General features: G+C 46.1%; 1 protein-coding gene across 1 annotated transcript in view; it reads left to right on the top strand.

The window, feature by feature from the left end:
- The first annotated feature begins 14,838 nt into the window (after positions 1-14,838).
- Susd1 (sushi domain containing 1) overlaps positions 14,839-22,795 on the top strand; it is a 124,400-nt gene continuing 116,443 nt past the window's right edge. Inside the window, exons 1-2 of the mRNA XM_055611612.1 lie at positions 14,839-15,002; positions 21,340-21,650. Of these exons, the coding sequence (XP_055467587.1) occupies positions 14,839-15,002; positions 21,340-21,650 (475 nt within the window). The remainder of the gene's footprint in view (positions 15,003-21,339; positions 21,651-22,795) is intronic.

Below are 22,795 nucleotides of genomic sequence, written 5' to 3'. Positions count from 1 at the left end.
TTTAAATATTCAAGTCTATTAAAATTAAACATAAACTATAAATTTTATTACTGAATATTAACCTTTTAATGCCAAAATATGTAATTAAAGCTGGCTTACTTAATTTTGTAAATATTTGATTTTTTATTCAAACCTTTTTTAGGAATAGAACTATTCACAGTTGCACCGTAATATTCATTTGTTTGTTCATGTAGGGCAATATCATTGGTTTCTAAGAGAAAATCTAGATCCATCTTGTCACAATTTAAGGGTAATAAAAACTTGAATTTTCTGTGTTGCCAAATGTTCCTCACCAGGCTCATGAGCAATATTTGCAAATACTATGCAAATTTGTGCATACTTCTGGAACCACAGATTGGAACATGAAAAATAAGAAAATGGATAACACTTCCTCTATGCCAAAGCCTGTTCCGTCCGTGCTGAGTCAGGGGAAGACTGATCAGTGTAACTGGCCGTTCTCTTTGCTGGATTTCTGCCTCTCCATCTTCCCTGCAGTTTGAAACTCCGCCTCTGACGCTGGCATTGGTCCAGGAAGAAACTTTCCAGTCCTCAGAAGCTGTCCCCCCAACCCCCACATTTGTTTCAAGAACAGGATGCTAGAAATATGGAGAAACATTTCCTGGCTCAAAGCTTGTGTCAGAGGGTGGGTGTTCTCAGTTATACTTATGTTAAGAATAAGACCTCAAGTGACGAGACTCATGTCTTTAAGACGGGGGCTTTACTGTGTAGCTCAGGCTGGCCTTCAGCTCCCAGCCTTCTTGCCTCAGTGTCCTGAGTGCTAGGATTATGGGTGTGCACCATCAGACCCACAGATTCTCTGTAAGCTCTCTCTCTCTCTGGACATGTGTGTGTGTGGTGTGTCTGCATATGTGTACATGTGTTCACAGGTGCATGGGCCCACATAAGTGCGTAGAACGTTTTGCAGTGTGGAGGCTGGAGGCGGACACAGGGTCTCTGTCACTGTGCACCTTGTTTTTTGAGGCAGGGTCTCTCGCTGGACTCAGAGCTCACAGATTCGACTGGCTTAGCTAGCCAACGTGTCCCAGGGATCTGCTTGTGTCCCTCTCTAAAGTGCTGGGATTACAGGCATGTGCCACCACATCTAGCATTCATGTGGATTCTGGGAATCTGAACTCAGGTCCTCATGATTGCACAGGAAACGCTTTTACTGAGTCAGCTAATCCAATCCCACACATGAATTTTTAACGTTTATTTCATGTCTTTATTATTATTATTATTTTTTAGTTTTAAATTATATTTAAATGTATTTGTTTTTCTTGTGTTTGTGTGGAAAGGTGGAGGGCAGTAAACGGGTTGGTACACGAGTCACAGAGAAGCCACGGAGAAGCCAGGGAGCACAAGCGCAGGTCAACCAGCAAGCTATGGAAGTAAGTTCTCGCCTACGATCTTGCAGTCCTGATCCAAAGTAGGCAGGCAGCATGGTGGGAGAGTCATCCCACTGGCCATATTTCTTCTTTATACGCCTTTCTATATTAAAGTGCTCCATGACTAGCCAGCAGTAGTTGTGTAGGCCTTTAATCCCAGCACTCAAGAGGCCGGGGCAGATTGATTTCTGAGTGTGAGGCCAGCCTGTTCTCTAGAGCTACTTCCAAGCTAAACCCTGTCTCAAAACAAAAAAGTGTTCCATGACTGACTTGCCTTTTAAAATATAACATGAAGGGGCTAAGGTGATGGCTCAGTGTTTTAGAGCACTTGCTTCCTTCGTAGAGGACCCACATGGCAGCTCACAACCATCCATAACCCCGGTTCCAGAGCATCTGATGCCCTCTTCTGACCTCTGTGGGCAATAGGCACACGTGTGGCGCACATACATACATGCAGAGAAAAACATTTGCCAGCTTGTGGTGACATTAAGACATCATTCCTGGACTGGAGAGATGGCATAGCGTCTCAAAGGAGGCTCTCCCAAGGACTGACATTCAATTTTGAGTAACCATGAAGCAGCTCACAGCTGTCTGTAACTTCAGTTCCAGGAGATCCAACACCTTCACATAGACAAACATGCTAGGAAAACACCAATTCACATAAGATTTTTTTTTTTAAAAAAGCCATAAAAAAAAAAAAAAGACAACATTCCTATGTGAAGGCAGAGTTGGGCTTTAGAGAGTCATTCAGGGTATACCCTGCTATAATTTTACTAAATGAAGAAAGATGATGATTGATTGACTCTAACAAGGGCATTTAAGGTCCTGTATTTGAGTTATAAAAATAAGTGAGTAGCTGGGTGTGGTGGCTCATGTCTGCGATCTCAGTACAGGTGGCAGAGGCAAAAGGATTGTCGAAATTTTGCGCCTCTCTTGGTCTACATAGAGAGTTCCAGGGATACTTAATGATACATGGTCTCAAAGAAGAAAGAAAAAAGAGTGTTTTTGCTGGGGCTTAAGTGACAGTATTTAGGGAAAAAGATCCACTTGAATCTACTCTGGTCAGACAACCTCTATTATTTTCAGTTTTAGCATAAAATAACTTTCTATACATATAGTTGCAGGGAGTCCACCAGAGATGACCACTCAGACACAGTTTATGGCCAGTTGAAAGTCTTTATTCTATCCTGCTGGGACAATACTCAGGTATTCAAGACCCAAGTATAACACTGAGGGTTTAGGGTATAGGATTTTTTTTTTTAAAAAAGCAAAAACCACATCCTGGTATCTTTCTCAGCAGCTGTGTGAGGAGAATTTGCACAAGCAAGCAGTTTAACAGAAGCTGAGATAAGTTAGCTATGGCGTCTTGACCTTGGGTTCCTAGAATAGAATTAAATAATTTTCCACAAAATTTTTCTTAAAGGAGAGCAACTTCTAGTTAAATCTGAAATGACCTCAACAAGATACAAGATACAAGAACCCCTGCACTGTCTTTCCCTCTCACACAATTAAAATAAAAACCACAATCCTGACACAGGAGTTACTCAGAGAGACCCAAAGCCGTGTTAGAATGTTACTGAAAACTTCCAGCCCATTTACGTTATTATACCTAAAAATGTATAGTAGCTGAAACAGGAAGGGCAGGATCTGAGCAGCTGGTAAACTCAAGCTTGGTGCTGCCCGCAGACTTACTGCCCAGCAGCCCTGTGCCCTTCTGAGAAGACATGAGCTGGCATGTGCACCAGGAGCCACGTCTCTCTCACAGTCCTGGGGGTTAGAGAAGGCTGGGCCCATAGCCAGCTTTGGCCCTGGTGCAGGTAAGCTAATTATTGGTCTTAGAATCCATTGCAGTATTGTAATTGGTGTAGCTGTGGTCCTCTGCCCCAGGGACAGTTAGGCTCTGGGCTTCCTCTCTTTCTGTCTGCTGGATTTTAAGCTGAGAAGATGGAAGAACTGTGGCTGCTGCCATCCTATGAGCTCAAGGGGACACTTGAGAATGGAATCAGAGATGCTGAGAAGAAAAGCTAGATTCTAGTGACATCATGTAAATCACTAACAAGGCAGAACTCAGGTCACGAGTTCTTCCTTCCTCTCTCCCTTCTCTATCTTTGTCTCCCTCCTTCTCTCCCTTCCTCCCTTACTCCTTTTCTTCCTTCCTTCTTTCTTTTTTGAGACAGAAATGACCCCCTAATTTTCCTTCTCCTGACTCCTGAGCTCTGGGATTATAAGGCATCTGCCATCGTGGCTGACTTATTTGGTACTGACGATCAAAACCAGGGCTTTTTCCATGTTAGGCAAGAACTCTATTAACTGAGCTACATCCTCAGCATGATTTTTAAATGTTATTTGAACATACAGTCTCCTAAGCAGGCCACAGTAAAGCTATGACAAAGAAGAACCCAAGACAGATGTTTTTTTGGGAGGAGAGAAAGAGAGAGAGAGGGGGACAGCTGTAACATTGATAATATGGGAACCAGCCTGTTTGGACAGGTGCAGGCAGCTTGATTTAAACAAAGTGTGGCAACATATGTTTTATGTGAAGATCTAAGATTTGTAGCTTGTCCTCCTAATATTGTAGTTGATATTAGTAAATTGTATTTATGAAGTAGTTGCCATGATGCAAAAGCATAATTTGATTTGAAAATTACCTATGAGTGCTTAGAGTTCACCCCGCAAGCCTGCCAGAGGAAATCAAAGCGTGAAAGATCTTTTGAACTGGCTAATGTGTGCTTCTTTTTCCATCATCCACTTTGGCACAATGTCAATATTTCTCACTCTTATCCATTAAAAAAAATGTGAGCAAGTCAGAACAATATAGGGCCCATCAGAGTGTTGAAAACAGCCCTTTTGTACACTGCCACCTGGGGGCTAGAACATCAAAATGCTGATGTTTTGAATAAACCGGAAATGATAGCTGTTAAAGGGATGACTCATCTCCATTTTCCATGCTGCTTGTTTCCATGGATGTTTAGCTGAGCTGCATTAAAGCCTACCAGCAAGCAGTCCTTCCTTCCTCCAAACGTAGGCTATTAACTAGATCCAAGGAATTTTACTAGACACCATGGCACTTGGCTAGCATAGCTGTTGGGGCTTGAATCTGCATGCTCCCCAGATGGTAGCGCTATTTGGGGAGGGGATGGAAACTTGGGCCAGTGGGACCTAGCTGGTGGAAGCATTGAAGATTATACCTATGTCTCCTTTATTCTTTCTGTTCCCTGTCTTCTGTGAGGTAAAGGCTGTTACTGCCATGATGTTGTGCCCAAAGTCATGGGACCAAGCAAGCATGGACTAGCCTTGAAATTGTGAGAAAAACAAATTCTTCCCACTTCTAAGTTATTCTGTCAAGTATTTAGTCACAGCTCTGCAAAAGCAACAATTATAATGACACATTTCTGTGCCCTTGTGCGGTTTATAATCTAATGAGAAAGACACACAAGGGAGCATCCGGTACATGTGTTTCGTGCCAAGCATGACTGATGGGGCCTTTTGAAGAGAAGAACACAGGCAGCACTGAGCAGATTACAGAGAAGCTAGCATGGCATGCAAAGTCGTAGAAGGGGTTTTTAGTGGAAAATGTTATTTATCATATTTACCAGTTGGTCTATTCTCATTTCTAGAACTCTCCCAGACAATCTGCACTGTAGCAGTGATGAGTCGTCAACAATTATTTGGTACCAGGAGACCATTTTGTCTTTTAGTCAAGTTATCAAGCTGATGGCTCAAGACCCTTCATGGCTTTTCCCTGGCCAGATGGAGGCCAAGTATGCTGGGAGGATCAGTGTGTGGGTTATAACACATTAGTAATTAAGTACAAGTCACCAATAACGCATTAGCATTACATTAAGGAAAGAAATAAAAGCACCCTCCCTTGGAATCTTATAACCAAGAGGGGGCCCAGATTCGAATCCTCTGCTTCATGTTCCCTGTGTCTTCTGTCTTCTGTGTGTGTGCTGCATGATCTGAATCTGTGCCTGCCTGAAGGCTGTTTTCTGCGTCTGTCTGTCCCTGTGTCTGTGTGTGTCTATCCTTGTGTGTCTGTCTGTTGTCTGAACTGTGTGTCTCTGAGTGTTGTCTGTTCCTCAGAAAGGGGTTCACTTTATGCTTACTGAGCATCACAGGAAGCCTCGCAGGGGGAAGGAATGGGATACTTTACAGATCTTTAACCGAGTTTTACGAAGATTTCAGTCACTGGCTCCAATTGATCCCAGCTAACCCAGACAACAGTCACTGTTAATTAACCAGTTATCCATAAAGGGTTACTTTCAACTTTTATGGTAGATTATAGGAAATTGCTTTCAACTTCTGTATTTGATGCTTCCAGCAAATGATATTCATGCATTATCTGGAAAATACTGAAAAATACATAACCCAAGACACCACTCTGCATTAGTTTAGTTGCACAAGCTGATTACATGGGAAATATAAGGTTAGTAAGGTTGGCTGTTGTATTGCTCTCTTGTGCTTTTTGTTTGTTTGAGACAGGGTTTCTCTGTGTAGCCTTGGCTGGCCTGGTCACTCTGTAGACCAGGCTGGCTTCTAACTCTCAGAGATCTGGCTGCTTCTGCCTCCCAAGTTCTGGGATTAGAGGTGTGTGTGCCACCGTTGCCAGGCCTGCATTGTTCTCCTAAGGGCCGTTAGACGAACAGTTTGAGGACACAGTAGGCTGGTTGTGGAGTCTTAAGTGAATTCGGGTTATTACTAACTCTGGCTGTGGGAGCCAGTGAAAGTTCCAGGCTCTTAGAATACAAGAAATATTTTCAGAATATTGTGTGGCCCCAGGTCAAGACAGACTAGTCACTTCTAGACAGCTGGGCTAAGGAATCTCATGGGCTCTTGGTACCAACCTTTTCAGCCAGTTTTAATGAGGAAACTTAGCTTTAAGGCCTGAGAACCCACCAAAGGAGGGGAATAAAGCATGTATAGAGAGAAGGACAGGAGACAGCCGCCAGGGGGGCCAATCCCCTCCATGGTAAGCTGTCCCCAAGTCTTGTGTTTCTTTGCTAATGTTCCATGAGAAAGTCTTTTCATTAAGTGAATTAAGAATTTTTGCTTAGGCTATTTCAACTAAGATTCTTTTACTTGGGATTAAAAGAATTATCAATAATAGCTGGGCAGTGGTGGCACACGCTTTCAGTCCCAGCACTCTGGAGGCAGAGGCAGGCAGATATCTGAGATCAAGGCCAGCCTGGTCTACAGAGTGAGTCCCAAGACAGCCAAGGCTATACAGAGAAACCTTATCTCAAAAAAAAAAAGGATCAATAATTTCACATGTTAGAAAGTTTACTGCAAATAACTTCTGGATGACAAGATATGGTATGTTTACCTCTCTTTTTTTTTGGAAATTAAAAAATATGCATATATATGTATGTATATTGTATGGAAGGACACAATAAAGAAACTAAAATGACCACTCTGTGGGTGGAAAAGAAGAAATTTATTCTAAACTGCCTAGGCTGTCTCTCCAAGAAAGCAGAGAAAATTGAATGAGTTATGGGGGCTGTCTCAAGGGTCCTAAGAATGATGTGGGGAGGAAGAAGGTCCGTGAGCTGGAGGGAGAAACCGAGGCTTTGGAATGCTATAACAAATACTTGTGAGTTGGGGCAGAAGGATTCTGAAGGCTAGCCTGGACTTTGGTATGCTGAAGGCACAACAGATCTCTGTCAGTTAGAGAGCCTCATTTCTTTTGCCAGAAGTAAAGGAAATGACTCCTTTTGGCAGATGGGAAGCAGTTTCACAAGTTCCTGGGGAATGCTGGCATTTGTCTAACCATCAGAAATCTTTCTATAGTCCAGGCTGGACTGGGCCTAGGTTTAATTCTGGACCAGCCGGTGAGCTTACCCTTCTGAGGAGGGAGTATCTTTTGGACCTGAGATGGGGAGGAGTGCAAACTGTGCACTAGTGAGCGGAGATGGCCATGGAGGCCAGAGGAAGCATCAGATTTCCTGGAGCTGTGTGAAACACTCAAATCCTCTGCAAGAGCACAGTTACTCTTGACCACTGAGTCATCTCTCCAGCCTCTCTTTGACATACTTATTGCAATCAAGAAAAACTGAGTTGAATAAGCAGCAAATGAAAACTAAAAATTACTTTTAAGCTGGGTTGTGGTAGTGCATACCTCTAATCCCAGCACTTGAGAGGCAGAGGCAGGCGGATTACTGTGAGTTTGAGGCCAGCCTGATCAACAAAGTGAGTCCAGGATAGCCAAGGCTACACAGAGAAACCCTGTTTCAGAAAAGAAAAGAAAAAGAAATAAATATTTTTAAGTAGCTAGAGAGATGGCTCAGCAGTTAGGAGCACCAGCTGCTCTCCCAGAAAAACCCAGGTCTGACTCCAGGTTCAATTTACACATATAGAAAACAAAATTATACATATATAAAAGAAATACTATTTAACCACATCGAGACTTGTACCTAAATGCTCATTGAAGGATTAAATATTAGAAGAAAACCTGAAACAGCCTGCATGTCCACCAACAAAGGCATAGACTGTTTACATGTGGCTTGTTCCTACAATATGTGGAATCTGGTCTTGTCTAAAAGAAGGTTGGGCCTTTGGTCTCAGCTTCCGGGGTGTGATTCTGTTCTGTTCTGTTCTGAAATGCTATGACTGATGGGAGATTCGTTGTTTGCTTTGGAGCCCTGGTTCTTAGTAGATAGTCTCGGGAAGGTGACTGAAAGGGGACTGGTTACTCCCTTCCTTGGGCCCACGGAGTGGAGCCATAGCAGAAATCAACAACATGACTTTGGATGGAGTCTCGCTTGTTTACCTGGAGGCTGAGATAACCCACACAGGGAATCAACCCATCAACCAAATAATCATGTCTATGTACTGAACTAAAACTCAGGCACCACAGTACAGGTAAGCTTGCCTGGTTTGTAGTATTCCAGTCATACTGTCACACGTTGAGACCAGAAACTGAAGGCAGCCCATTTCCACGAGGAGAGGGTAGTAGAGGCTTTGCAGTTCTGCTAGCTTCTGCTCTATACATTTGTTCCTTAATGAACTTTAGCTGTGTTTTTTTACTCATAATAAAAGGTCACCATGGTGGAAAATGCTTCAGTGAGGTCTGTTAATCTTCCTAGTGAACTGTTGAAGTCCAGGGTGGTTTTGGGAGCCTCATGAACCTGTGGTAGGTGTCAGAGATGGAGTCAGTCTCAAACAGAATCTGGGTCCTCTAACCTTGTAGCTGATTCAAACCAATAACACTATGTGGTACAACAATGGAAATAAATATCCTTATATGCAATAGTGCATAGGGGAGCCTTGGACACATCTTGCTAAGTGAAAGAAGACAGACACAAAAGGTCCTGTGCGCTATGTAAGCCCATTTATAAGTTGTTAAGAGGAAATAAGGAAGACACAAGAGAGGTGATAAAATGTTAATAATAATAAAAATTGTTCTGAAATTGATTATTCCTGTCTGTAGCTATGAATAATATACTAAAATCCACTGAATTGTATACCTTAAAGTGATGAACTTTCTGTACTGAGTTTCATCTCAGTAAAGTTGTCATTTAAAAATAACATTTGTAGCCAGGCAAGGTGGAGCACACCTGTAATCCCAGCACTCAGGAGGCAGAGGCAGGAGGATAACTGTGAGTTCAAGGCCAGCCTGGTCCACTAAGTGGGGCCAGGACAGTCAAGGCTACCCAGAGAAACACTGTCTTGAAAAAAAAACATTCTGTTAGTCTGTGTCTTTTATTGGAGAGTTGAATTCATTGATGCTGAGGGAAATTAATGACCAGTGGCTGTTAGATGCTTTGATTTTGCTGTTGGTTGTGGTAGTCTGTTTGTGTGCTTGGCTACTTTTAGTTTTGCTGTAGTGAGGTTATTTATTTCCTGTGTTTTCCTGAATGGAACAGCCTTACCAGGCCACAGAGGAAGACAGTGAAGCCAGTCCTGATGAAACCTGATAGACTAGGGTCAGATGGAAAGTGAGGAGGACCTCCCCTATCAGTGGACTGGGAGAGGGGTATAGGAGAAGAAGAGGGAAGGAGGTGGGATTGGGAGGGGATGGGGAAGGGGCAGGGGCTACAGCTGGAATACATAGTGAATAAACTGTAATTAATAAAAATAAAAACTAAAAAACAAAAACAAAAAAGCATTAGCAATAATATAAAAAATAGAATTAGTTCTAGGTCATGCTCAGCTATATAGTGAGTTTAAGGCTACCTTGCTCTGGAGATTTTGTGTAAACACACACACACCACAATAAGGAAGTGTCCAAGGGAGCCTGGGAAGTTCTGTTTTTTTTTATTGCATTTATTTACTTATTTACTTAAAAAAGCACATGGAATAAGTCAAAGGACAACTTTTGGGAGTCAGTTCTCTTTCTACCATGAGGAGTCTGGGGATCCAACTCAGGTCCGTAAAAACTGGAGACATGAGGCAGGGGCATCAGGGAGTAGCCCTGAACAGAGAAAAAATAGTAGGTTGTGTGTGGCCAGCAGACTGGACTAGGCCATAAGAGGAGAAGAGAAGGGAAGAGTTTGAGAGGAAGAGACGAGGAGACTGAGAGAGGAAGAGAAAAGAGAGGCCCAAGAAAGCACCCAGCAGACATGGCAGGGTTCTACAGGATGAGAAGGTGGAGGAGGAAACCCGTGAGCTGGAGAGTGGAGGGTGGAGGGCAGAGTGAGAGGAGCTGAGAAGAGCCATAGGTACTTGGTGAGCCTGAAAACCAGCATGCTCTTTGGTATGCTGATGTTCCTGCTGACACCGTGAGGAAAACAGGTGCCAGAATTTGGGTGGATGGAGTTTCTTTTGGACCTGGCAAAGTCATTAGGCTTGGTGGCAAATTCCTTTACCACTGAGTCATCTCGAGGCTCAGATGTTCTGTGTGTTTTGGTCTAACTGGCAGCTCTATATAAACTCATAGAAGCAATAGACTTAATATTTACATATTTCACTGTTTATATCTATCTTATGGCTCTTGGCTTCTAACTTCCTCCTTAAGACAGCTTATACAAAGTAGACTTTCTCCCTCCCAAGATGGGTAAAACAAATTTTAATCCCTTCATAGTCCTCCTTCACCCTACCTTCTAGCTGCCCAAAACAAATTCTCTAATGTATGTTCATTCAACAGTAGGCCAATGATCTTCCCCATTGCAGAGAACACCTGCTGCAAAGCACAGGAAAGCAGTACTGAGGAAGCTGGGTAGACAAGCTTCGCTGGGCCTCCCTACCCAGTCTAGCATTCATGCCTGCACAATGATAAGCCGGAAGAGTGCAGAAGTATCTGAACAGAAGAGGGTTCAGAGGAGGAGGAGCTGTGCTCCTCTGAGGGTGTCGCAAAGCAAGTCTGGAAACAAAAGCTCACCTGTGTATCTGTTCACCTGGCTGCGCATTTTATTAAAAATGCGTTTACAGTTGAGACCCGATCACAAAGCAGAGAGGGCTAACCGGGAAGAGCAGAGCATGCGCTTTTGAAACCTCCAAGCTCACTTCTACTGACACACCTCCCCGAACAAGGCCACACCTCCTAAATCCTTTACAAACAGTTCTGCTAAGGGGGAACAAACATTCAAATAGATAAGCCTGTGGGAGCTAGTCTCATTCAACCACTGAAGGCTCTTTCAGATTTTATTTTGTTCTGTGTGTTTGTATGGTGTGCACGAGGGTGCTCACTCTTGTGTGAGCTGTAGAGACTGGAGGCTGGTGCACAGTTCTCAACCTTTGGGTCACAATCCCTTTGGGGCTGGGGGTCAATTAACCCTTTCACAGGGGTGATCTAAGAGCACCGGAAAACAGATATTTACATTACAACTCATAACAGTAGCAAAATTCCAGTCACGAGGTAGCAGCGAAAATAATTTTTTGATTAGGGGTCAGCACAGCATGAGGAAGTGAGGGTCGCAGCGTTCGGAAGGCTGAGAATCACTGAGCTGGTATCTTTATCAGGTGCTCTCCATCTCTCTCGTTGAGGTATAGGTTTTCATTCAGCCAGAGCTATTCAGCTTGTTTGTTCCTGCTTTCCAAAGACTTCTGAGTGGGCTGCCAGGACCACCTGGTGGGAGCGGCTTCTGGAGATCTGGACTCTGATCCTCATGCTTGCATGGCAAACAGTTTATCAGTTGAGTCATCTCTCCAGCCCCTACGAGGAAGAGGAAAGTGAGGAGATGAACCCTGCCCCCTTGTTTTTTCTTGAGGCAGACTCTTGCTATGTAGTCCAGGATGGCCTAAGACTCCAGATCCTTGTCTCAGTCTCTGGAATGAAAAATAAATAAATACCTCTTACATATTCTGAGCCCAGTAATTCTATATTCAGTATAGACTAAAAACAAACTTGGACATGCAAAGAGTCCGAGTTTCTTTCTTCAGGGGGTACTCAAAGATGTATCAACAGAAGACCGAGATAGAGGAGAAGGGGGTGAGAACAGAACACAGCCCTGGTGAACTAAGAAGCCACCGAAACCTAGAGCTAAGCCTGCTGCACGGTAGCTCAGGCAGCGTTTCTGTTTTGAAGAGTGTTCGGGAGGTTGGCACCTCAGGCTTTCACTGTCAGCTGACTTTTATCAGCAAAGATCTATGACAGGCTGCACGTTAGGCTTCCTGCTGCTGGTGCTGGTGCTGGTGCTGGTGCTGGTGCTGGTGCTGCTGCTGCTGCTGCTGCTGCTGCTGCTGCTGCTTGGCTTCTGTTGCCTGGCTGGTTTCTGCTCAGGAGAGCGGGCAGCTGCAAGGCCCATCAGCTGATCCTGAGGCCGGAAGTGGCTGTCAGCATACTTCCTTTCAGGCTTTGTAGAATAAACAGACCAACAGAAGCTTCTTATAGTGGGACGGATAGTGTGTGTGTGTGTGTGTGTGTGTGTAGAGAGAGAGACAGAGAGAGACAACCTCACCACTTTACTTGGTGCCCTCATTCCTGCTGCTGTGAGGTCACACCTGCTATGCTTGTAGCCCTCACAACTTCTCCTAGAGAGTGCAGTTTATTCCCAAATCTAGACCTCCGGGGCATCTGTGTCCCTGTGGAGGTTGCATGCAGTGTGAGGCCCAGTCTCCTTCCACACGTGGCTTTGCCTTTCCGCGACCAGTGGTGTTGGGTGCGGCACTACAGTTTGAATGTGGTTTGTCTCTCCTGAAGTTCATGGTTATTTTTACAGGATTTATTTATATGTGTCTGCATGAATTTATGTGCACCAGATGTGTGCAGGGGCCCACAGAGGCCAGAGAGGATGCCGGATGCAGGTGGGTGAGTCACCTGGTGAAGACGCTGGGAACTGAACCCAGTACTCTGAAGAGCAGCAAGCGTTCCTAACTATTGAGTCATCTCTCCAGCCCTCATGTTGGGGTTTAATGGTCAGTGTGAAGTACTATGAAGACAGAAACATGCCCTAGACCCTGGTGCTCAGAGGAGAGGTCTTTCTGAGATGGGTAGGATTAGCTAAGATTGTGGGGTAGAGTCCCATATTTGATTACTGTTGGCTTTAAGAGGATAATGAGCAGAACGCACACGACATCCACACACATGCTCACATGCATGCACACCACACAGGCCTGCCTCTCTCTCTCTCTCTCTCTCTCTCTCTCTCTCTCTCTCTCTCCTGTCTCTTACAATGTATGGTAACTCAGGACTCTGCATGTGAAAAGTGAAGAGCAGACTATATGCTCATCTTCAACTTTAGACCAGAACTATGAACCCAAGTAAATCTCTTACATTTATAATTTAGCCAGCATGTAGAATTGTGTCAAAACCACAGAAAAGGGTCAAAGATGGTGTGTGGGCTATGAGTTAAATTAGTTGTTTCGAGCCCAAGCAAATACTGCAGAGAAGACTGTGCTTCTGCCCAAGTTCCATGAGCTCCTTCCAGGCAGGATGTGTGGTTCGGGTCTGGGCTTGTGGGCAAGGAGGGGTAGGCGAAGAGGCTTTGGGGGCCTCCTGTGCCCTGAAGAGTCACTTAGCTTCCAAGAAGGGGAAGCCCAGTTTCATCACCTTGGAGGTGGCGGCTGGGGCATTTCTCCAGAGGAGCAGAGCCTGTGTCATCTGGGCTCTCATGTTGGAGGTGGCTCAGTGGTTCAGTGCTTGCTTAGCATGTCTGGGGTCCTCCGCACTGCAAATGAGTTAAAATGAAGACAAAACAAATCTGCTCCATTGAAGAGCATTGTTGGAGGAAAGGCCCCTTTCGAGGCAGCCTTTGCGTATCTGCAGATGTGGTCGATAGGGGTTCCTGTGTCAGTGGGGCTGGCTATTAGAGACGGACCTTTACTTTCCTTAGATTCAATAACAAAACTTTTTAGCTAGCAGTGTTTAAAACATTCAAATATACAAACTTCCTGTAAAAAGTGGAACCTGAGAACACACTAGGTCTGTCACAGTGAGCCGGTTACAATGCCCCTGAAATACCCATGGCACAGGTGTGATTGGAAGCCTGCTAGTGACCTTCTTAAACCAGTCTCTGGGAAGAGCAGAACGTCATTTCTGGTCAGGAACGTGTTTATTGTACAGTGGGGTTTTCCTCGAGAGCCCCAGGGAATTTGATATCTAGCCTCCTTGCCCTCATCGAGTCTGCCTTTTATCCAGGTGGGAAGCCATCATACAAACTCCAGACTCATTGACAGCAACAGACACTTGAGAGGCAGCATGGGGAAATCCTGGAGGAGAGAGCCTGTGCTCCAAATGAAATCCCTCGACTGTCCTACCTGGCCCTCTTCATATGCTTGGTATCCAACTCAGCGCTTTCCAGGAATCCTGTCAGGGTGGAGGTTTTCAAAGGACATTCCTGGAAATCTGATGCCACGATAACTTCTCAGAATCTAGAATTGATTTGTAAAGCACTGTATACTCATGCCTGTCTGATAAAACAGAAATAAAGTTAGTTTGCAGATTTTCTATTGATTTTTATCTGTCTGTCTATCTATCTATCTATCTATCTATCTATCTATCTATCTATCTATCTATCTATCTATGTATTTAATTTTTTTGTTTGTTTTCAAGACAGGGTTTCTCTGTGTAACTCTAGCTGTCCTGGACTTTTTGTAGACCAGGCTGGTCTTGAACTGGCAGAGATATACTTGTCTCTGCCTACCAAGTACTGGGATAAAAGGCGTGTGCCACCAAGCCCAGCTTCCACTGATTTTTAAACTACCATTTGAGCCTTTGTGTCTTTTTCTTTATCCTTTATTTTTTGTGTATGTGTGTGTGTTTAGATGCACATTTTGCATATGTCTGGGTAGACGTGTACATGCGTGGCTGTGCATGTGAAGGGAGCCCAGCCTGATGTCAGGAGGTATTCTCCATTGCTCCACCACCTTATTCATTGAAGAAGGGCCTCTCACCAAGCCTGAGCTCCTGGCTATGCCTGGTCTGGCCAGCCAGCTTGCTCCAGGAAGCCCGTGTCTCTGTTTCAGGAGTTAGAATCACTGGTGGGCCACCATGCTTTCCCGGCAGTTCTGTGGGTTCTGGGCATCCAGAGTCCGGTCTTCCGCAGCACATGTTTTACCCACCAAGCATCTCTGCTAGATGTGCAGCTCGTCTCCAGCCTTCAGCACGCTGCAGCGCAGCGGTCACCATCAGCCATTCAGCGAACTCCACACAAACCTCAAACCCGAGGCCCATATGCAACAATTCCTCATCCCCTGGACTGGCTCCCACACGCAGCAAGCTCAGCTCTACGTTGTCTCCATGTTTGCATAACTTGCAGGAGTGGACTCATGTAGAGCAGTGTCCTTGGTGACTGGCCTCTTTAACTTAGTATAACATCTTCAAGAAGTGGCCTATTTCAGAAACATTTTTCCTCTTTAAAGGCTGACAATACTCCAAGGTATGAATAAAGACATACCTTATCCATTCAGCTGTAACGGACCCGTTTGCTTCTGCCTTTTTGGTCATCATGAATAATGCTGCCATAGACATGGGTCTACGAATGTCTTCATTGTCACTGTAGGATTTAGTTGCACAGCCACGTCCATTAACATGGACTCTGGTATTTTGTAACCTCTGATGTTAGCAATTCTAGAATTATCAGGAATTTTCTTCTTGCACCTACAAGGGTTGGATAATGATTCTTCTCACGTGTCTTTGAGCACACGTTCTGGGTCTCTTAAGATCCACTCCAGATAAACTTTAAGAATGGTGTAGGTATCTTGTGTGTTCATGGTTTACATATGTGTGTGCAGGCATGCTTGCTAGCGCATGGACACGTGGAGGCCAGAGGTCAGTTTTAGGTGTCTTCTGTCATTCTCCACTGCTTTTTCTTTTTTTTCTTTTTTGGACTCCAGGTGGCTCAGCTTGCATTGAGTCTTCAGGTCCCCTGCTTCTACCAGCCAGCTTTGGCTTACCGGCGTGCACTGCTTTGACAGAGGATCTGAATTCACGTAGGTCATAAGGCTTAGGCAGCCAGCATTTTGCCAACTGAGCCAGCTCTCTATCCTGAAATGTTTCACCTAACCATACGGATATCTTCTAGTGAGTAAATTCAAATAGAAAAGTGTTTTGTTTTGTTTTTTAAATCTGAAATAAAGCAGAGATTGGTGTTCTTTGCCATCCTGAGCTAGGCCTTGCCTTAAAAAAAATAAATGATATTTTAATGGTGCAAGAATTATTCTTTTTACTCTTTTTAATTAATTAATTAATTAATTAATTAATTAATTAATTAATTAATTTTTCAAGACAGGGTTTCTCTGTGTAGCCTTGGCTGTCCTGGACTCACTTTGTAGACCAGGCTGGCCTCAAACTCAGAAATCTGCCTGCCTCTGCCTCCTGAGTGCTGGGATTACAGGAACATGTCACCAAGCCCAGCTCAGAATTTTTTTTTTAAGCCAGAAAAGTTGCATTTTTGTGGCTCCAGAAGTTGCTAGCTGTAGTGAGCAATGTAGGTGGCAGTAAAAGAAATCAAGTACCAAGAAGTGTCCTTCGCACTTTCTGCATTGGTTCTTACAGAGTTATTCTGAACTGTTAAAAGTCAATGCAGTATGAAGACTGTACGTTGCATTCATGCAGACACATAATAGCTTGTGTGTATGTAGTTTTTATTTTTATAAGGTTCATTATTTTATTTTTTCACCCCAGCAGCTGCCTTGTGGAGGCCTTGGGCGCTAGTGTACTGCCAGCTGATTCACTGATGGCATGTTTTCCTGCTTAAAAGCATGGCTGCATTCCTGATTGTGAGCATCCGAGAGGAAAGAAAGAACCCCAAACTGTTATTTCCTTTTGTACTCTCTAATTCAACACAGAACACTGCCGTGACTGGATGTTTGGGAGTTTTTCCACATACACAGAAGAAAAACACTGGGCAAATTAAATTGAACAGTTAAATTGAACAAAGAATCATGAACGGGGCAGCCCTCGGAACCAGAAGAGGTTCGGGGATACTCCAGTGGCTTGATAACATTTATAAACAGGAAAAGGAAAGTAAGGAACAGAAACGGATGTGAAGAGTAGAAAAAGGAAGTGGGACACAGAAAAAGGAAGTGAGGTACAGAGACAGCTGGATTGGTAGGAGCTTGTTGTTTGCCTGATGGCTTGAATAGCTGTCACTTGTTAGGATTTTGGAACAAAACCTGCTCTGGGTTGTTGCCTAGCAACTTATGATGTCATCATGTGTCTTTGGCCAGGTGGCCTCACCTGGAAGGCGTGGTTACCTTGCCCCTTAAAGGGACAACCTGACACGTGGTCCCTCTCTTAGCCCCTTTTGGCCTTTCCTTTCTTGGTCTCTCTTGCTCCTCTCCCCTTTCTATATTGGGGCATCCTCTTCTCTCTCTTTTCCCCCTCTTTCTTCCCCCTCTCTCTCTTTCCCCTCTTTCCCTCTTTTTCTCCTGCCTTGTCCGGAGATGGTCTCTGCGACCCCTTCCCCTTCCCCTAATAAACCTCCCGAGTGGAACCAGTCGAGTGGCGTGATTTGTAAGCCCGCCATGTAACTCTTCCGCACGATTCTATCACCACCCACAGCTGACTTAGCTTGCTGTGACTGGCACAGACTCCATGACTTGGGGAAACTCCTCAGGTTTTTAGTTTGTTGACATAGTGAATTAGCTGAAGTTCTGTCAGTAGGACCGGCTGGCTCAACACTTCTAACACCACCATGGAATTCTTTAGCAGGCAAAAGACATATGTCATAGAATTCCATTCAACCTGACAGGCTACCACGCTGCACCGCCACTTTAGATAAGAATTGCAAGTCCCACGTTGTGACTGAGTGTGACTGTGAGTCGGTGTCTCACGGTTTCATTCTGGTATTCAACCATTTGCCAGGCTGGTTCACAGAATTCAGAAGAACATTTTGCTTATGCTTATTGTAAGGAATAGTATACAGACTACAGCAAACAGCCGGAGGAATTACGTAAGACAAGACAGGCACGGGGCTGGGCCCACAGCTTCCTGGCAGCCTCTCTCCGAGCTCAGTGCTCCACACAGACTCAGCAGATCTCACATTCTCGGAGTATTGGTAGAGCTTTGTCACTTTTCCCGGAGATTGGCGAGCTGGGATTAGAATGCCGACCTGGGAATCACTGTATTTTGGGGCCCTATCTTTTGGATTTCTAGAGGCTCTAAGTAAGTGTCATAATAGGAGTCATAGTAGGAGTCTTGGTGGATAATAAAAATACTTCTACCTTTAGGAGATAGGAGCCCTGTTGTGAGAACATGGGACAAAAACCAATCCGTGTCGCCACAGTGTATTTTTGGTCATTTTACCAGGATCTGGGAGGAAGAGCTAGAATGATTTTAGGGCTGAGGACCCTATCTTGGAACCAAAATTCAAATTCATGAAATCATTAAAGTCAAATTCATGAAGTCATTCAATCAAAGTTCCTTCCAGGAGCTTACTTTTAGGAAGTAAGGGTTGCCAGCAGCGCCTTCTTCAAGGAATCTTTTTGTGAAGCCAAATATTTTCACAGCAACCATTTCACCGCTCCCAATAAAACTGGTTCACTAGTCTGTTTTGTTTCTTCTGTTCTTTCTGTTTTAATTCTGGAAACAATGCTGATGACGTAATCTCTCATGCTGTGATGTAATCTGTGGCTCCTGAAGGCCCTGTCCCAGGTGTGGTGTGTAACCTATAGTGACCATTCTCATCCGGGTCAGAAGGATGGCCCAGAAGGAGGCCCGTGTTGGGCAAAGCTTTGTTTGTGTAAGAACTGTGCCTTGAGTGTACCAACATGGTCCCTGGTTTGCGTAACTGGGACACTCCGGCCACATGTGCTCTCTGGTTACATATACAGGCCGTTAGCTCACTCTCAGAGCAGCCCAGAGACACTCAAAGGCGGCTGCTGTTGCTGCTTCCTCCTCTTCTTCTCCTTCTTCTTTTGTGTGTGTCTGTGTGGGTTTTTTTTTTGGGGGGGGAGGGTGTCTCACTATGCAGCCTTGGCTGTGACCTGGTGTTTACTATATACAGAGCAGGCAAGCCTTGAACTCACAGAAATCGTTCTGCCTCCTGAGTATGGGGACCAAAGTCGTGGGGCACTATGCTCAGCTTCAAAGTCTTCTTGTTCTTGTTCTTTTTCTTTTTCGAGAGTTTCTCTGTGTAGAAACTGGACTTGCTTTGTAGACCAGGCTGGACTCAAACTCCCAGTGATTCATCTGCCTCTGCCTCCCTGAGTGCTGGGATTAAAGGTGTCGGCTACCACGCCTGGCTTTCGAAGCCTCTTAATCGACACTTTCCTGATCACTCGTGTGCATGTGTGGCGCGGTATGTACGCACGGTGCAGGTTTGGGTGCCATGCTGGAGTTCACCTTTAGAGGCCTGAGGAACCGCAGCCACTTTTACCTCATTGCGTTGACACAGAGCTTTCAGTGAACATGCAGTTTGGGTTAGGTTGTTTGGCTGGTGAGCTCCTGGAATTTGCCTGCTTCTGCCTCTCAACACGGGGGTTAGAAGCATGTGCAGCCGTGCCTGCTCCTTTCACTCACTCCCCGAGATGCTAACTCACACTTGCACAGCAAGTGTTCTTATTCACTGAGCCATCTCCTTAGCCCCAACCTCTTTTAAACATCTGAGACACCGTTTCAAGAGCCCAAGCTGGCCTTAAACTTGTTTTACAATTTGAGCTCCTGATCCTCCTGCCTTTATGTCTGGAATGCTGGGATCACAGCTGGCACAACCACACTCAGTTTTACGCCCAGGGCTTCATCACGCTTGACAACCCCAACCCCTGGTAACTCTTGATCTTTATAATTAGTGGACATGAGCCTGCAACACAAAGAGGAGATGGCTCTTTGAAGCAGCGAAGGCAGGAATGCCACAAAGGTGGAAGTGGCAGCAGCAATAAACTGGGTAAAAAGTTCCAGAGCATGACAGCACAGGGAGAAGAGGCAGTGGACAAACGGGGTGCTGTGAAGAGCTGAAAACAAACGCCCATGTGCCCTCCCCACTAGAGCAGTTCCAAGGAGTTGTCAAACTTGAGCGGCCACTGGGCCCAGGGCTCTAACGGCCCCTGAAAGGAGCTGATAGTCCATTGCTCAGAGCCGATTCACCAGCTGCAGAGCCAGCAGGAACTGCCCAATGCGGCCTCCTACTGCTGTTGGAAATAGACGATTGCAACAGTTGCAAAATGCTGGGGTTTGCTGGTGGCGGAAGCCCAGAGCAATAAGTATCCCACCAGAATGCCTACTCACGCCCTGGCTTCCACAGCACCCCGCAATAGGCCCCTAGCTATCGCAGCTCGGAGCTATGAGCCCCTAGGTCCATTAGTCCAGCCAACAGGCTCTACAGGCTTATGGCCTCGGGGGATAAAAGCCAGAAGGGCCTCACAATTTTTTTTTTTTTTTTTTTTTTGAGACAGGATCTCCCTATGTAGTAGTCCTTCTGGCCGTCCCTAGACCAAGGTGCTTGGAACTCATATCCTCTTGCTTCTGCCTTCTGACTGCTGGGATTAAAGGCATGCATCACCATGTCTGGTCTCTCATGATTTCTTCCTGTCCAGTAAAGGTAGGGATTCCCCAGAGAGCGCTGACTGGTGATACTGTCATCAGGGTTCTTCAAGTTAATACTACTCTTATAAAGCCACAAATAAACCTAGTTAATAGGACATATATAAAAGTACGCTTTTGAACTGGACAAACCACTGAAGGCAGATTAGATAGCCCCTAACCCCTATGCCCTGCTAAAAAGACACCCAGTCATTTCTCTTGTCATTTCCAAGTTTTGGACACTTTTTTTTCTGGCATCACATTTTTTAAAAAAGTATACATACATATTTCTTTTGCAGAAGGGCATATGGAATTGAAGTAAAGGTTGTTTGAAAAATGTCTTGAATGGTGGATTTGCGAAAACAATGACATATGAAAGTTCATGGAGAGGTGGATTTACCAAAAGGTCCAAACGCCAAAGATATTTTAACACGCACATCTACTGCTTCCCAAAGCAGACTTCTCTCTTTCGTGGGACAAAAATAATCTTCAAGAAAGCTTGTTACAAGAAACTAGGAAGTTTATTTTTAATGGCTTCTTCCTAAGGCAGCGCAAGTTCAGCCCTTATATGGGTGTGTTTGCCTGCAGATAGCGGTAGGGAGAGTTCAGGACAGAATGCAGTGAGGTACCTGCTGAAGTCGTGAGTGCCCCCCCCCCCCCCCCCGCGCCTGGACAGCCCCAGGCAGAAGTGAGAGCCTTCACACCTGATCTCACCTCGTCCTTGAAGCCTACCTCACCCTCCCAGTTCCTAACTCCCAGCTTACTCCAGGCTCCCACCCCTGTCCCTCCAACCCACCGATCTAAGGGACATTTGCAGTTTCTCCTTACTGCTCTTTCTCTGATATTGTCTTAAGACATGGTGGACGCGTGGACACTCCAATGTCTGCTTCTCTCCAAACTTCAGAGGATCACAGTGTTTTTTCTTTATTTCCTGGACTCTCCAAGCAGCTCTGGGCTGGGGTCCCTCGGGACCTGAGGCAGAGACCTTGAACCCCGCAGTGTATTTCTTTCTCCAACCTTTAGTCCTCGCCCTCCGCAGCCCCTCAGGTTTCCAGAGTACACCGTCTAGCCTTTCTCGCCTCGTGTTTCCCCCCTTTCCATCCCTAACGCGCCAAGGTGGGCGTCCATCAAGCAGCTGGGACTTCTGTCACCCGGTGCAGGCCGGGCTGACCCTCTGCTGTCCCACCGAGGTCAGGGCACCCGCGCCCTGCAGCCCCGCGCTGCGCCGGAAGCCTCTGCCCGCCCCCTCCCCGCGCCGGGCCTTATCTCGGCGCCCGGGGGACTGTGGGGCGCGAGCGGCGGGCGCCGGGAGGGAGCCGGCGGCATGGGCCGGGGCTCGCGGGGGCTGCGGGGGCTGCGGGGGCTGCTGCGGCTGCTGCTGCTGCTCCGCCTGCCTCGCGGCGCGGGCGGAGAGGCGGGCGCCCACGGTGAGTGCGAGGCCCCGGGCGCGCGGGGCGCGTGCGCTCGGGCTCCGGAGGCGCAGAGCCGGGCGGCCGGGGACGTGGAGGCGGAGCGGCCCGGGCACCGCGGGGCGCGTGGTGGAGGCGGCTCCGCTCCGGACGGTGCCTCCGGGGCTGCGGGTGCGGGGCCGGGCGGGGTGCGGGTCCCGGGCCGCGCGCGCGAGGGCGAGCGAGCCGCCGGTTCTCCAGCTTCCGGTCGCGGTGGCTTCTGCAGGGCAAACTCTTGACCTGTAGCCGGTTTGTTTTTTTAATTTTTTTTTTTTCCTCTTTTCTTACTTTGCACCTCCACGAAAAAGTAAATGCTAAGAACGCTAAGAAGCGTAAGAAGTTTATAGGAACAGACCTCATCTTTTATCCGTGCGTTCACTACTCTGTATCCATGCATCTGTGCACCCGTCCATCCATCCTTCCTTCCTTCCCTCCACCCTTCCATGCGTGGAAAGCGCTTTGACGTCTTCCCTGTGTCAGTTGTAAACGTGCAGTGTTGGTGCTCTGGCGGTACACAGTCGCAAGGAGACAGACAAGTAAACAGTCCGTGTTTTCGACAAATTGGGAAAAGGGAATGTTGAGCATGGTGGCTTTACCTCCCACGGAGGATCCAGACAGGAAAGCGAGGTGACGTCTGCCCACGTAACTAACAGAATGCAGAATAATGTAAGTGCTCCGGGAAGGCGTACAGGTCAGAAGAGGGAACAGCTCTGTTTTACTGGGCCCATTATACATGGGATGAGCCAAGCTTAGCCTTAGGGACTGGCCATGCATGGATTTAGAAAACGGAGGGAAAGGCATTCCATTCCATAGAGGGTCCTGAATGCTCTTGTTCCAATCAGTCTGGTCTATAGTCAGACAAATAAACAAAACAAAACAAACAAAATAAAAATAAAACAACAAAGCAGTGGATAAATTCCAGGCTGGGAACAGCATGCGATCGCAGGATGCAGAACATGAAAGAGAGGAGAGATGGGAAAACGGACTGGATTTCACAAGAGAGTCAGTCTCGCCCTGATCAGCAGAGCACAGCGCTTGGTGAACTGTTCCTGCGTGGTGGGAAGCCGCCGGAAGCCGTTGCAGGGCACCACAAAGGGAGGGATGTCAGACAGTCTGCATGAGGA

This window comes from Psammomys obesus, unplaced genomic scaffold (assembly GCF_907164565.1).
Source record: "Psammomys obesus unplaced genomic scaffold, mPsaObe1.curated_primary_1811, whole genome shotgun sequence".
NCBI lineage: Eukaryota > Metazoa > Chordata > Mammalia > Rodentia > Muridae > Psammomys > Psammomys obesus.
Note: the sequence above shows the minus strand (reverse complement) of the source record. Positions and strands in the feature narration are given on the sequence as shown.